This window comes from Myotis yumanensis, unplaced genomic scaffold, assembly GCF_028538775.1.
Source record: "Myotis yumanensis isolate MYYU_CA2020_CCGP unplaced genomic scaffold, mMyoYum1.0.hap1 SCAF_7, whole genome shotgun sequence".
Taxonomy (NCBI): Eukaryota; Metazoa; Chordata; class Mammalia; order Chiroptera; family Vespertilionidae; genus Myotis; species Myotis yumanensis.
Window position 1 is genome coordinate 26,339,212 of NW_027223758.1, and position 17,062 is coordinate 26,356,273.

The following is a 17,062-nucleotide window of genomic DNA, read 5'->3' on the forward strand; positions in this document are numbered from 1 at the left end:
CTGAAGGTGACTAGAAAGCTGGTTTTGTTACTGAGGTGCATGGTGCAATGTGGTGCAGTACAGACCTTTGCTACTCTGTACGGAGTGCTCTGGAACAGCATTCTCCCATCACTTGGGCCTGTTAGTTTCTGAGCCCAGGCCCACTCCAGACCCACTGAGTCAGGATCAGCATTTTATCATTAAACTTCGAGAAGTGGTGGTGTAGAACATGAGTTCTGGAGCCAGATTGCTTACATTTCAATCCCGACTCTGCTCTTTGCCAGCTGTGCGGCACTGGGTGATGAAGTTAACCTCTCACTGCCTCACTTTTCCCATCTGTTAAATGGGAATAGTCGTACTTAAGACACATGGATTTTTAAAGACTTAAATATGTTGTGACATTAAAGGGCTTAGAACAGTACCAGGAACATAGTAAGCACTCAGTAAATATTTGCTTTTATTCTCCACATCTGGACATGTTTTAGCAAATATTGCATTTGGAAATTATTACCAAATAATATTTTGTAATAGATACACTGGATAGTGACTTTTGTCTCTTTACAGGCATATTTAAAAAATAAAATTTAGCCCTGACCGGTTTCGCTTAGTGGTTAGAGCGTCGGCCTGTGGACTGAAGGGTCCCAGGTTCGATTCCGGTCAAGGGCATGTACCTTGGTTGCAGGCATATCCCAAGTAGGGGGTGTGTAGGAGGCAGCTGAATCGATGTCTCTCTCTCATCGATGTTTCTAACTCTCTATCCCTCTCCTTCTCCCTTCCTCTCTGTAAAAAATCAATAAAATATATATTTAAAAAAAATAAAATAAAATTTAAAAAGTGTTACTGATGTCTCATTAGGCATCTCTATAACCATGTTAAAGTATTAGGGCTGTGAAACATTTTTAGAAATTAAAAAAATCTTGGTAAAAAGCATGGTAGAAAACATGCTAGCAGGATATACAACAAAAATTTTAACTGTATCTGCAAAATTACTGGGTCTTCTGTGTCTTTTGTTTATTATTTTTAAATGACTTTTTATTTAGAGAAATAGTTAAACATATTATAAAGCCTTTGTTATTCAGATTAGGCAACTTTCTACAACTTTACTAACCCACTACCCTGAATAACAACTTTAAAATAAACCCAGCAACTATAATCTCTATAATCTCTATTATCCATTAACTTCCAACATACATATGTTGAATTTATATATATATATATATATATATATATATATATATATGTATATATATATATATATATATATATATATATATATATACACTAGAGGCCCAATGCACAAAAATTCATGCAAGACTAGGCCTTCCTTCCCCTGGCTGCCAGCACTGGCTTCCCTCCAGCACCTGGGACCTGGGCTGCTTCCCTCCTCCATCTGCCTGCAGGCACCTGGGACCCGGCTGGCTTCCCTCTGGCCCCGGCTTCATCAGGAAGGACGCCTGGAATGATGTCCGGAAGACGTCTGGTCTAATTAGCATACTACCCTTTTATTATTATAGATATTTTTTCACATGATATGAAATAAATATCTATTGTCCAAGCAGAAGTCCTCAAACTACGGCCCGCGGGCTACATGCGGCCCACCAAAAACATTTATCCGGCCCGCCGGGTGGTTTTGCCGCCGCTGCCTGTCCTGCTTAGCAGCCGACTCGTCCCGGGCCCGCAGTGCACATGTGTGGAATGCCTGAGGGACAGTGAACTGGCCCCCTGTTTAAAAAGTTTGAGGACCTCTGGTCCAAAGCATGGAGGAATTTTCAATTTTCCTAGTTATTTGGTTTGCAAATTACTCTATGAAGATAACTTATTAGACTATTACAAATGTGGGAATATTTTGCAGTGCAATGAAGTCTTTAATTTTCAAATAGATATGACCTTTATAGGTACAAGTTAAAAGGATTCTACTAAAAACATCTTCGCTGCTAAAATAGTGTCTCCAGTGCCTGCCATGTCCTAGATAAAATTTTCTTCCGAGAAAACCACAGCTCCTTATGTTCAGTGGCCTCATTCAAAGGACCGTGCATTACTGCAAGACAAGATGAAGGGCACACTGGTGCCCAGAGGTGGGAAATGACTTTTCTTCCCTACTGTTCCATGGTAAGGGCAAATGACTTTTTTCTTGAATTTCAAAAATGACGGCAATTATGGGTTTAGACATTCCAAAGGAAAAATTTGTATTTTTTTTTCTGTTAAACCATATGGAATCTATCTGATTCAATGTCTTTAAATTATTTCCAAAACTGAAAAGGTCCAAGTTTTCTCTAAGTTTAACCAACATTATACATTTATTGAAAATCCTTTCTGGTCACCATTTTTTTTAGAGGAGAAACAAAAATAAAGTTGACCTAAACTTCTACTGCATTTTTATATCCAGGGCTGTTTTATTTTCCCCAAATATCCTTTTGTCAGGCGATGTCTTGCAAAGATAAGACTTTGAAAGGACAGCAACGTGAAAGGACCCCTGCAATCTCAAGGGCCCCACGTCTCCATTTCTAAGTGACATTTCCTTGCAATTTGGGGAGAGAGGGGTTAAGAGATCAACGGAAGGACTTGTATGTATGCATATAAGCATAACCAATGGACACAAGACACTGCGGGGTGTGTGTGTGGGGGGGGGGGGGGGGGAAGGGCATGTGTGTGTGTGTGTCGGGGGGGGGGGCAGGGGAGGCCGGGGGGAGGTCAATGGAGAAAAAAGGAGACATATGTACTACTATTTGTAATACTTTAAACAATAAAATAAAATTTAAAAAATATATAAAAAATAAAAAGAAAGAAAAAATAGAGAAAGGGTCTCTCAGAGGCACCATCAGCAAAATGTCCCATTATGAGACCTTTACCCCAAATGCTGCACTACATACGCCGAAGAGGCTGGTGTCTTGAAAAGTTCTCCTCAAGGAAGAGCTTACTCCTTGGAGAACCTGGCTAACAAAGAGGTAGAAGTTGATGATATAAAAAGTCTTGTTTCTAAATAGTGACAAAATGTGTAATTTTACTTGAAAATGTTTCATTCCAACTTCTATTTCTTAGAAAATAAAATATATCTAATTGAGTAAAGAGACTCCTGTTTTCTAATCAGAGAAGGATGCTATGAATAGTAATTGACTTATATCTATATTAACTGTACTTGCCTTGAACTAAATTTTATTAAGTATGGTAGTAAGCACAAGAAGGTAAGAGAGAAAAGTTTCAGAGCTTCTGGTGGATTTCTAAGGAGAGCGTCTAATTTCATACTGGTGTATAGATGAGCAAAGCAAGACATTCTGTAGTCTTACTTAATCTTTTCAAAGGCCATTGGAAAGAAAAATAACACACTCTTATCTCTGAAGAAACACCCAGATTAAAGATGTAACTATTGGCAAACATTTAAATTCTAGTTCCCAAGCAAAACATTCAACTTATAATTTAATGGTAAACAGAAGCTATTTAGCCTCGCTGGGTTCTCTATAAGCAGAACTGCACGCAGGGGATCTTTGAGTAAATGATTTGTTGAGAGTATGCGCTCAGGAGAAAACTGTCAGGAAGTGAGGAAGGCAGGGTAAACAGGGAGAGAAGATAAGTTAAAATGTGGTCTCAGCCTTAGCCTGATCCAACAAAGGTGTGTGTGTGTGTGGCGGGTGGGGGGGGTGGGGGAGTGCGGGCGGGAGCAGTTTGGGAGTGCGAATTGCAACACAGAAGTTGCCCACTCAATAGCAAGGCACCTGAGTTATTCTCCAGGATCTTTCAGTCTCTGGGCATGGACCACTCTATTCCAGGAATAACTTTCCAGGCATCTCCAGAGAAGGTGGCTCCCATCAGCCCAGGCCAGTCCTCTGGAGAAGCCTGGAGCTGTGTGGGTTTGCCGCCCACAGCTGCAGCAGCCCTGCAAAGGAGATGTGGGCAGGCCACCAACAGCATCTGCTTGGAGCTTGCAAAGACACCTTCTCCAATGGGCCTGCATAGCAGTGATTGCTTACACCAAGCCCTCAAAATTCAAGCAGGGGCCTCAGGTGTTTTTTGTTTGTTTGTTTCTAGGTTTCCCTCTGCAAATGGTAAGCCTAGATGTCAGAGGAACAGCAACTTGGAAGTATATTCATGTCTGCCATTAGTTATCATTTCCTGACAGTATAAAGTCCCTACAACCCCATTTATTGCAAACTGCATACAGCATTATTTATGAAACTTCCCAGTCTAACCTGAAATTTCATCCCAGAGGATGATGTATCTATTGGTCCTGCAATGTAAACGAGAGACTGGAAAATATTACTCATATGTGAAATATGTTCCTTTCATTTCATTTTTCTCATGTTCAGTTAACTCAACATCTTAGATTTAAAATTTCTGAAATTCTATACAAAACCAAGGAAATAATCATAAATGTGCTAAAAATTTACATGATAGTCATGGAAGATCTGTTTAAAATAGAGAAGCATTCCAAATACCCAATAAGAGGGGAATGGAAATATAAATCATGGTATAGTTACATGATAGAAGACCACGAAGTTACTAAAAGTCATACCATAGAATATTTAATAACATGGAAATATTTGCATTAAGTGAAAATAAAACACGGATTGTGAGTACTATCCCATTTTATGAACGAGTATAATTGTACATAAAAACTAGCTGTATGGGATCCCATATTTAGTGTTACGGCTGGGTGGCTTGGACATTTGAATTATAGGTGATATCTTTCAGACTTTCTTTTCTCCTTTTTATTTTTAATTTTTTCTATGATAAACCTATGCTTCCTTTAGAATAAGAAAAGGGCTACTTAATAGATAATATCAACTTAAGTGGATTTGCTATTAGTTATAGTTACCTAAACAGTTTTCAAGGTTTCCCCCCACACGCATAGTTATCCATTTTTCTTATCTTTTTCCCCTGAATTTATTATCTGAATATTCAAATAAAATATGAAAATAGCTATTTTTATCACTATTTTTAATATTGAGGCTATCTCCAATAATCATTAAATAATATTTCACTTTTTTAAAAACCAAAGGATCTCCAGTCTACATAGAGGCTTGATATTTTTAAACTTCACTTCTAATATTTCTAAACCCTTCCTTAATTATTCTTTACATGGTGATATGTAACTTAGAATAATATACCAACTGTTTTAGGAATACATATTTTAACACATAAATATACAATGTAATAATAATAGCAAACACCTTATGGCCCATACTACACACCAGGTATTGTTTTAAGTACCTTATGTATTATAATAAATCACAAAAGCACTTTGAAAATCCTGTACTTGAAATTGAAGACAAAAGAAAGTACTAAATGACTTGATAATCATCTTCTTTTATAAGTGCCTTAATCATCTTTAATTAACATGAAATCATCTAGAAATTTTCATATGAAGCAGCAAGATGTGTACTGTTTCATGGGTCACAAAATAAGACACTGGTGGTAGCCACAGGATACCAGAAGAGAATGAAATATGAAAAATTCATTTAATCATCTGGTTGTTTTGTGAGATGATGATGAACTCCATCAAGATGTTTTCCCAATGTGTTGATTTCTTCTCCTGATGTGTGGTGTTACATAGGTAAAGCCAGCAATGAGGTGTGGAAATCACCCTTAATGTCATGCATAAGATTAGCACTCTCTCTCACCTCTTTCTTTACGTCTTCTTCATCTTCCAGTGTCAAAGCAGCCAGTTGCTTAGCTCTCTGCTCCATCAGATTCACATATCGAATTGGATTTGACAAAGCTTCAATCACATCTAAATAGGGAAGAGACGTTTTAGATAAAAGATCTTGGAAGTATTGATTATCCACCATCCATCCATGCATCCATCTATCCATCTACTCACCCATCCACCTACCAATTCATCATTCATTTTCCATTCTTCCATCTACCAGTATAACTACCCACTCATTCATCCAACATTTTAAAAATGAACAAGAGTTAAGACCCTTTGCTGAAACTCCAGAAAGAGAGCCCTCAATGGAGGGCAGCTCTGAGAGCCAAACATGACAGGCTCCAAATCAGGATGTCTCAATGCTCCATATTATTCAGTTTAATTTCAATTCCATCCATTCCAGGGACCTGAGTTTGGCCCAAATGATGTTTCATAAGTGGAGACATTTCACATAAAAAGCCTGTTTTCCAGGTGGTTGAAACAACCAAAAGATTTGCCAATGTGGGTCTAGCTGGAGTGAATGTGGCTGCCATCTTTGGGTGGGGCACATGCTTCAAGTTTGCCACTATCTTTTTATTTTTTTATTAATCTTCAACTGATGATATTTTCCCCCCATTGATTTTAAAGACAGTGGAAGGGAGGGGGAGAGACAGAGAGAGGGAAACATCAATGTGAGAGAGACACATCAATTGGTTGCCTCCCTCATGCACTCCGACCAGGGTGGGGATCCAGCCTGCAATGGAGGTACGTGCCCTTGACAGGAATGGAACCCCCAACCCTTCAGTCTGTGGGCCAATGCTCTAACCACTGAGAAAAACCAGCTAGGGCATACCACAGTCTTTACTACTCCTTAGTATATTATACCTAGGCCACTTAGCACTGTATTTAAACTTATAATCCCTTGTTGACATCATAAGTTAACTTCTCTAAACTTAGGGTTCCACGCATGAAAAGAATCAGGGTTCTAAAACTGGCAAGGCAAAAATAATTACACAGATCTGTACAGACTGCTGTAGTACCAGGCAGCATGGGTTAGAAAGTGTTGGGCCCATGAGACTACTACTACCAGTGGATAAATAGGCTCAATAGTTTATTGAAACTTGAATTAAATTAAATTAACACTTGTTCATAAAGGCTTGAGCAATTTACTTTCTAGACATAAATATAAAATAGAGGTGACTCTGAGGCCAGGACCTCCTATCTTTTTTTCCACAAAAATATGGATGAGCCGTTTGATTAGGCTGTTTACCTGCATAGGTGTCTGGAACATAGTCTTTCACCTCTATGTAGACAAAGACAGCTGGCAGCATCAGAGGCTGGTTCCTCTCATTCCTCAGACAGATGTAGTGATAGCCTGGAGGGCGACAATAATACTGTTCATCACATATTTTCTTCACAATGTTCGTTAGCACACAGGAACATCTATGTGATAGAAGTGTTTATTTTAGGGGACTTTGGATGACAAACAGGTCACTTTTCTCACTTTAATTGCATAGTTTTAAGTGAGAAAGTATTATTTTTCTCACCAGATGGAAAAACAATGTTGATTTTGATTTTTTTCTTTCCAACCACATTTTTCCCCCAAGGAAGAGAATTCAGTGGCATTTGTCATAGATTAAATTACTGCCCCAAATTTGTCCCTCGTCCATGATTCCTTCACTTGGGGTTTTATCAGATGCTCTGCTTTGGACAATGGGACCTCAGTGATGTGGTGCAAGCAGAGGCTTACAATGCACTCGTATCGTCCGGCTTGCCTTTATGCATTCCAGTGGGTACCCTGAGAAGTCCTACTGTGCGTGTGCTGCTCCTTCAGCCTGGGCCCCTGCATGAGCACATGTGGAATAGGCCTAACCCAGCCCACAGCCTGGAGCACAGCTATATCACTGAGCCCAGCAAACCCTGCCAACCCACAGACTGGTGCATATGAAGATAAATATTTATAAGCCATTGAGTTTTCAGGTAGTTTGTTATACACAATTATTGTGGCAAGAGTTGATTCATACATCATAGCATGCCACAAACACATGAAGCTGCCAGATTGAAATAGTCTTAGAGCCCTTGTTGTAGAACAAAACACCAAAGCAGCAAACAGCTTCCTAAATCATTCTTTAATAATCATGTACGACAGGGATGAATTTCTTTACAACTTTGGTATAAAGCTTCTCACCACACCATCCATACCTGGCCGAATTGCTTGTACTGGCAAGATCCGGTGACCAATAAATTTTCCTCCTTCTTCATAAGCTGCTATCCTCAGACAGGCGAGTGAAGGAAGAACCACCTTCAGAGACATTAGGACACACGTGGTTACAAGAAGGAGCAACTCCAGAAAACAGAAAAGAATTAGAGAGATATTATTCATATGGGTCCTGCTTTTCCAGATCCAACTAGAAGCTTCTACTTAGCAAGATGATAAAAAGTTAAGTTGTTGCTCTACAATTTAGATTTTCAAAAGGAGAAGGGTTACCAGAGATACCATTTTATGTTTTATCACTGTGTCCTAACTAGGAATTTGTTCAACACACAGGACATCTGCTTTTAACATGAACATTCTCAGCGCGGAAATGACAAAAGTTATGTTTAAATCCAAAGAGTTAGTGGTCTTATCATTATTTGAGCATTTACTACTATATTTTCAAAGCAAACCACTTGTATATTTTCAAAACAAAACCAAAAAATATCTTTCAGAATAGTTTTCAAAATGAGATTCCTTTATAAATTTGTAAATTCCCAACTGAGGCACCAGAAAAATTGCTCATTTTCACCCTCAATGTAATACATGCAGAGTACACAGTTATATCCCATGTAGAGATCATTAGGCCAATGCATCCTTAAAAAATGTATTTTTGCCAGCAAGAGCAAACTAATGTCTATTGACTATTTTCAATGTGCCGAAATTTTCTAAATGCTTTCAGTGTGGTAGGAGATATTTATACTAACTCTATGAAGTAGACACTATTACTAGACCTAATTAACATAAGAAATGATGGGGCACAGAGTCCTTTAATATAGACATTCTCTTTGCAGAAGATTTCCTTTGTGGATATTTTGGCCAGATAAAAGCAAAGGGTATGGTAAGAAAGCCTATGCTAGTTTCTATTGGACTTACTGTCATCCTTTGTGTGATAAACATGAAGATTTGCTTTTTGGTGAAGGCAGAGAGAAGGCCCAGGTGAATGCAAAAGGTTTTAACTCTATCAGACAGAACCCTGACAAGATCAAATGACCAGCTGCAGTGGCTAGAGAGTCTAGGGAATTTAATTAATATCCTATATAATAAAAGGCTAATATGCAAATAGACCAAATGGCAGAATGACCGGTTGCTATGACATGCACTGACCACCAGGGGGCAGACACTCAACATAGGAGCTGCCCCTTATGGTCAGTGAGCTCCCACAGGGGAATGTCACTCAGCCAGAAGCCGGGCTCACGGCTGGCGAGTGCAGCAGCAGTGGCGGTAGCCTCTCCTGCCTCTGCTGATGTCTGACTGCTGGCTTAGGCCCGCTCCCCTAAAGGCCTAAGCCATCTGTTGGACATCTCCTGAGGGCTCCTGGACTGCAAGAGGGTGCAGGCCAGGCTGAGGGACCCCCTCTGAGTGCACGAATTTCATGCACCGGGGCCTCTAGTTCTTTTATAAAGAAGTATGATCTGCCTTTCTCTCAACTATCATATTATTCCTTATTCCCCCCCTCTACTTCATTTGAGTCATAATGAAAGTATATCGCTTACCACTGTATTATGAGAGAATGTGAATTAGATGTATATGTTATTCTGGCCTTCCAAATGAGGTATGCTAAAATTAACTGATTTACAATACATCTCTGAAACCCCGAACAAGTGATTCACAGAGATCTTGACTTGTTTTCAAGATAGCTTTCAAAATGCCATTGCTTTATTACTGTGTAAGTTCCCCAATTAGGCCAAAAAAATATTCTTCTTTTCATTGTATTCTCAGTGTAAAACACCTAGAGTGTGCAGTTCCATATCATGCCAAGCACACAAGACCAACCTTTTTGAACACAATGGGTTCTTCCTCCCAGACGGGATTTACAGCATTTCCTTGGGATGTCTTGGTCTTAAATGCTTTCCTCCTCGTGTCCACAGGCAAACCAAACATATCCACTTCCACATAAGTCCCGACTTTCTTATCAGAAAGAAACTGACCTGAAATGATCTAGAAAACAATAAAAAAGTAACGTCATAAATGAATAACAATGATAAAAGAAAATGTTTCAGGGAGGTACAAATGCTGATGGTGAATGTTGAATGATAAATAGAAGCAAGAGTACAAATATAATTCCGCTTTTGGCTAAAGAATTAGTGGGGGACTATTGAAAATGCTGGGGTTAGAGGAGTCAAAAAGACAAAGTTGTATAGGAGGAAATAAATGAACAAAAGTTTGATGAAATGTTTGTCTTATGTACTTAAGATACATATATTAAATGGAAGATTGGTCTTCAGAGGCAACTGAATATTAAGATTTTCCTAATACTTAAAAATATTACAAGAGGAAACTTCTCATTTTAGCATAATTGTCAATGAAACTAAAAGGTAATTTAAGATTACAAATTTAAAACCGAACATAGTAGAAACTCTAGCATTTAAAAAAATTTCCTGTTGTTCATGAAATTTAACTTGAGTGTTTTTAATCCCATGGTATACTAATTCTCAAAGTTGTTACACTTTAAATAAAAAGTCACAATGATGATTGAAAAGACAAAAACAATAAATATCGACTTTAAACCATTAAACCCAGTTCATTATTCCTTCTAACCTCATCTGCTTAGCAATCCACACAATTATGGGTATCCTCTGCCTAGCTGTGAAATTATCAGATACTGTAGAGTTAAAAGAGATTTCTAAATCACATAGTCATAAAATGTCTCTCACATCTGCCTCTTCTTCTCACCCAATTTTTAAAACCCGAGTGATTCTTCAGGTATCGCAAATGTGTCTTTTAAAAAAAAATTATCTGTATTGTTGAAAGTATTACTGATATCCCTTTTTTCCTCTCACTGACCCCTCCTCCCCTCTCTCCCCCCTCACCAGGCCTTCATAGGACTATTGTCTTCTGCTTTATCACCTGAGGGGAGCAGTGGTAAGCAAGTGCTGACAGAGCAAACCTGGCAAATCTGGGTTGCCTGGTTGACAGGCTGCCTGCTGGCCAAGACCTTTCTGAGCTCAAGTCAGTGAAAGGGGACAACATTTCCAAGACTATGACTGGGCCAGAAATCAAACACAATGGTGGCTTGAGAATGGCCATCAGTGGCCAAGTGGCCAAGTGAGGCCCAAGTCAGCTACATGCTGCTGTAGTAAAAAAATCCAAACAAGTTAGGTAGAAAGTCACGAGGAAGAGGCTGTCTGAATTTTCCCTCAATGTTCTTGTGAACTTATGATGACTGATGAAAGCAGAAGTTCTTAACTCAGTGGCACTACTCTCACATTCTCATGAGTGAAAGACAATGGCCAAAACCATTTAAGTGCACAAGTCCATTCTGGCACTATGAAGTCTATGTCACAGATCAAAACGCAAGCACCACTGGACAGAGGTGAGCTCATCTTGGTTCTAGCTGCAGGTTAAAAGCAGGACTCCAATGCAGCACGGCCATCCATTCACAGGATACTGACAGCTCCAGAACAGGGTCTCCATTCTGGACTCGGGCAGAAGTACATTTTCCTAAGACTCAACTGTTTCCCCTCAACTTACTTTCCTGTCTCTATGCCATTGTTTTATAGTTGTTTGCACTGTCACAGAGGAATTTTCAAGAAAAAAATAAATGAACAAGCCAACATGTACAAAACAAGGTGAATCAGCAAAGAAAATATTATTAGTTTGACCCAACTATAACAATTGACAAAGATTCTAAAAATACCATTTTATCAGTTATGCTTAAGAGTTTATTTTAATCAAATGACAGAAATTACACATCCTTTGCTGAAAACAATTTCCTAAAAATAAATATAATCTTGAAGCTCTAATTCTGCCAACTCTGCTCTTTAGATATATGCTGTGAAATAATTTCAAAGGATATAATTGTGAGAGACTTCACTGAAATTTTATTTTTAATCCTTGCTAAAGTAACAAATTTTAAAATTAAAAAAAATAGGCTCAACCAGCTTAAGGTAGATATAAATTAGTGAAACTGTTATAGAGCCTTTTTAATTATAGTTTTTCATATGCCTTTGGTTTTGGATCAATCTGAAAATTGAATTTATATCCAATAAAAAATGTTTCTTAGTTAACAATAATCTAATTAAAGAGGAAAAAAAATAAGACTTTAAAATGTAAAATGAAATTTAGCTAAAATAACCCAGAGCTTATAGAATTCATGTAAAAAGTTCTTTATAAAAAGGATTTGCCATTCATGGTATTAATTCTCACAGCTAGAAAAAAAAGGTATATCTACTGAAACATCGATTTCAAAGATTGTGGCAATCATTTGAAATTCATTGTTAGGGTCAGATAAATATTTAATAAAGCAATATTTAGTTTGATATCTGTTTTAAATCCCCGAATACTCTGATAGATTTTTAAATCCATGCTATGGTAAGTTCAGAGCTTTTATTCCATTTTGACAATTTATTGGGGATTCCTTTTTTTCTCTGATTTTTCTCAGTGTGGATATTTCTCTAGAAAAAATCAGAAGATTTCTCCAGTAATTTTAGTGTAAATTTTACTGTGGGACATTTACACCAAAAGAAAGGGTTGGCCATGGTGTGTCTCACCAACTTGTTTTGTTGACTTATGGTCCAATTCTTATCTTGTTGAATGTGCAGCCGAGTCCCTTTATTTCCTGCACTTACTGTCTCAGAATTTCTAATTTGGATTCAGGCCTTAAAAAAAAAAATGTCTGAAGGAAGTGGAGACTGTGCTAGCAACTACACTTTTAATGACTCAACTACCTTTTTACACAAAATAGGTAATGTCCAAGACTTTTGATGGGGACAGTTTTATAAAAGAGACGTACATACCTTAACAGACAAAGTGTTGGCCACTATCCCATCTACGATGCCTTCGGTGAATGGATCAAAATGCTTGTCAGGTCGCCTCATAAACTCTGGCTTTAATCTGTAGCCACTCTTCCCATTGTATTCATACATCCCCATATTGATCTGCATAGCCAGGTCTGCATACCAAAGACACAAACCTTACTGTGACTCTATTATCTTCGTAGAAAGAAAGTAAGATTGTATTATGGTCCACTTTTGTTCCCTTTTTAAAAAGAAATATGTATTCATTGTAGAAATGTAGGAAACACATACAAAAAAAATTGAGCTAAAATCTCCAAATCCAGAGATAAGCTACCACCAACAGATTGGTGTATATTTTGTTTTTCTACTTCAAATACAGAGTGTCCCAAAAATGTATACACACTTTAATAGCTGACATTAAATTATATTATATTACATAATATATTATGTATATTATATTACATTTTGAAAATGAAATAATTTCTCTAAACACTGCCTTTATAATGTGTATACATTTTGGGATACCCTGTATATTTTAAATATGCAGTATGTTTATCCCATTAAATATTTGCCTGCTTTAATTTTAACAGCTATAAAAAATTCTGCTGAATAGATATATTTGAATCAATGTACTCATCCAGGCCCCTTTAAGCGCACATTTATGAGTCTCTTCTAAATTGTCACCATTACATATAATGTTTTGATGAACATCATAGTGGTGAACTCTTTGAGGATATGATTAACGGTATTCTTAGAAGTGAAATTTCTGGATTAAAAGATATGCACTTTGAGAAAGATTTTAGATAAATCTTAATTTTTTTTTTTTTTTTTTGCTAAAAGTATTACAAAGGGTATTACATAAGTGCCCTTTTTCCCCCCCTCCCTTGACAAACCCCTGCCCTCCCTTACCCCCCAGTGTCTTATGTCCATTAGTTATGCTTATATAGATGCATACAAGTCCTTCGGTTGATCTCTTACTCCCCTCCCTCCTGTCCCCCAACCCTCCCTGGCCTTCCCACTGCAGTTTGACAATCAGTTTGAGGCAGCTCTGCCTCTGTACCTATTATTGTTCAAAAGTTTTTAATGGTCTTTATTATCCATGAATGAGTGAGATCATGTGGTATTTTTCCTTCATTGACTGGCTTGTTTCACTTAGCATAATGCTCTCCAGTTCCATCCATGCTGTTGCAAATGGTAAGAGTTCCTTCTTTTTTACAGCCGCATAGTATTCCATCGTGTAGATGTACCACAGCTTTCTAATCCATTCATCTACATACCCTTCAGAAAGCTTAAACCACTTTAAACCTCTAATCCATGTTTCTAAGGAAGAACCTCCCCACACCTCACCAACAGCAGCTGCTATAATTTTTCTTTTTTAATTTATGGGGAAAAGTTTCCTTTTAAATTTTGCATTTCTTTGATTACTTACCACCAATATTGAATTGCATGTTGACCTGTTTCTAATGGACAAAGATTACTGCTCAAAGTTCCCCTAACACTCTGTATGAAATGAATGTCCACACTAATTGCAATTACTGGGGTTAAAATCAACAACACATTTTAAAGTCCTAAGAAATCTGAGAAGCTGTCATTTATCCCAGATTATCTGAGCTGAAACTCATCTCTTTTGGGCTGGACAATAAAAAAGGTGATGGTAGACATATTTCATAGTTCCATGAAAAAAAGAACTTTTAGATCAGGGAAAATAAGTGAAATTTTTTCTCTCATGTTATTAAGCTAGTATAATTGTGATACTAAAATTGGACAAAGTAAAAAAAAAAGTGAAAATGATTGACTTACCATACTTGAAAAAAATTAACTCCAAAAGCCTACAAATTATATTAGCAAATCATATGCTTTAAGAAATAATACCCAAAAAATAAGTAGAATTTATCACAGGAACACAAGGATAATTACATATTAGGAGATCTATTAATATAACTTATCACATTTTCTCACAAAAGAAGAAATGAACACAATCATCCCATAACATAGAAGTCCGTGATATTTAATAACATTTAACATAAATTCATAATATACTGCTGGTCATTAGGACAAGTGTATACTCTTTTAATATGTGAAAGAATATCTGTCTTAAAGTCACAGCCAACATCTACTCAATGGTATCACAATGGTGAAATTGCCAATGGTGTCAGGGTGAAGAGAAAGATGCACACCACTGCTATTTAATATTATTCTAGAACAATTAGTCCAAATCCTAAGAAAGGGGGAAAAGCAGATGTGATTAAATTATTGTGATTGTATATCTGAAAAACTGAATAGAATCTATTGGCAAAAGGGAAATTATAAGAGTTTAGGAAGATTATCATTTATAAACTAAATTTACTTATTATGGAAATATATAAATACTAGGGGCCCGGTGCACAAAAATTTGTGCACTGGGGAGGGGGTTCCCTCAGCCCAGCTTGCCCCCATCACATACTGGGAGCCCTAGGGGGTGTCCTACTACCTGCTCCCTGCTCCCCTTGGGGAGCGGGCCTAAGCCGCAGTCTGGCCTCCCTTTGTGGAAGGCGACCGGGCTGATCAGGGGAAGGCACCAGCCCCATCACCCCGCTGCTGCAGCCACTGCCAGTCACCGCAGCCACCAAGGTGTTTTCATCAACATGGACTCCAGTCCCTTTACCATGAAAAAATGACAACTCTCTTTAGGCATTTTCAAGAAGTGTCTTTCATAGGATATGACATTTCTTTCTTTCTTTATCCTCACCTGGGGATATGTTTCCATTGATTTTTAGAGAATGTGGAAGAGAAAGGGAAAGACAGAGAGAAACATCAAAGTGAGAGGAACACTTTGATTGGTTGCCTCCTGCATGAGCCCTGACCTGGGCCGGAGCTAGGGAGGAACCTGCAACCTAGGTACATGCCCTTGGTCAGAATTGAACCCAGAATCTGCGGTGGGCAGGCCGAGGCATTATCCACTGAGCCAAACTGGCTAGGACAGGATATGACATTTCTTAACCCTCCAGCAGCAGACCTTCATTTTTTTCTCCAGAAGTGTGGTAAAAAAAAACCCTAGATCACTTTTTGGACTCTTATTACCCAAGTTACTAAGAATATTACCAGTGGCATACAGAGAGCTTAACCAATCAGCAGTCAGAAAAGGTGTTTCCTCTGTAGTTCACACCAATTGCTGGTTTGGCCCCTGCCCAGGCCTAACGCCTCTGGTGAGGCATTAGCCCTGGGCCAGGGCACCCTCAGCTCCAAGCCACCGTGGCCATCAAAGATCACTGGCTGGCTCCTCCCCGGCCCAAGCCTAAAGCCTCTGGCCGAGGTTTTAGGCCTGGGCGGGGCACCCCCAGCTGCCCGCCGCTGCCATCAATGATTGCTGGCTGGCTCCACCCTGGTTCCCCACCTCCGCCACCATCAACAATCACTGGCTGGCTCCTCCCAGGCCCAAGCCTAAAGCCTCTGGCCGAGGCTTTAGGCCTAGGCTGGAGCACCCCCAGCTCCCGCTGCGGAAGATCACTGGCTGGCTCCTCCCCAGCCTAAGCCTAAAGCCTCAGGTGAGGTTTTAGGCCTGGGCTGGGGCACCCCCAGCTCGCAGCGCCGCCGCTGCCGCCATCTATGATCGCTGGCTGGCTCCAACCCGGTTCCCCCCGCCATTGCCGCCATCAACAATCGCTGGCTCAACGATCGCTGGCTGGCTCCTCCCTTACCCAGGCCTAAAGCCTCAGTCTGTGGCTTGGAGCCAACATATGCAAATTACCCGCCATCTTGGCTGACAGTTAATTTGCATATACTCACTGATTAGCCAATGAAAAGGGTAGCGGTCGTACGCTAATTACCATGTTTCTCTTTTATTAGTGTAGATTAATTTCTAGAAACAATCTGTTAAAAATATAATGTCAAAAAAGAGATTTCATTTAAAGAAACTAGACCTCTAATAACGACAAGTGATTCTGCTGAGGGACTTAATATAATTTTTAAATTGAAGAGAAAAACATTCTCTCAGTGATAAAAAAAAAAATTAAGGATACATTCTTCAGATGAATTTATAAATTTTATGTGATTTAATATAAATCTCATTTTTTTTCCCAGTGGGGCAGAGGAATACATAACAATTAACCTAATGTAAAGTTAACGTGATTTTAATAAAAACCTCTTTTTTTCCCCCAGGGGTGGGGGGAAAGAAACATGATAATAATTAAACTAAATTTATTGGAAACCAGAAATCCTACTGGCAATGGCAAGAAAATAACTGAAAATAGCCAGGAAGGAGAATTTCCACTTCCAGGTATTAAGCCATTTATTAAACACTACAATAATAACAGTGTGTTATGGGTTGCAGAAAGCAGACAAACTTATTAATGGAGAAGAATATAAATAGAAAAAAAATGGATCCGAGTTAACAATAACAGAAAAGGGTATACCTATTAAGCTGTAATTTCAGGTCAGTATAAAAAAGGATTGATATCTTACTGAGGTTATATATAAAAATTAATTTTT

The 17,062-nt window shown here is 38.5% G+C and overlaps 1 protein-coding gene across 5 annotated transcripts in view; it reads right to left on the reverse strand.

Moving 5' to 3' along the window:
• PLCB1 (phospholipase C beta 1) overlaps positions 1 to 17,062 on the reverse strand; it is a 638,281-nt gene that overhangs the window by 108,665 nt on the left and 512,554 nt on the right. For all 5 annotated transcript variants that reach the window (XM_070419924.1, XM_070419923.1, XM_070419927.1 and 2 more), the window contains exons 19-23: positions 12,596 to 12,750; positions 9,633 to 9,797; positions 7,805 to 7,904; positions 6,873 to 6,977; positions 5,595 to 5,704 (exon numbers count right to left, since the gene is read on the reverse strand). In XM_070419924.1, the coding sequence (XP_070276025.1) occupies positions 5,595 to 5,704; positions 6,873 to 6,977; positions 7,805 to 7,904; positions 9,633 to 9,797; positions 12,596 to 12,750 (635 nt within the window). The remainder of the gene's footprint in view (positions 1 to 5,594; positions 5,705 to 6,872; positions 6,978 to 7,804; positions 7,905 to 9,632; positions 9,798 to 12,595; positions 12,751 to 17,062) is intronic.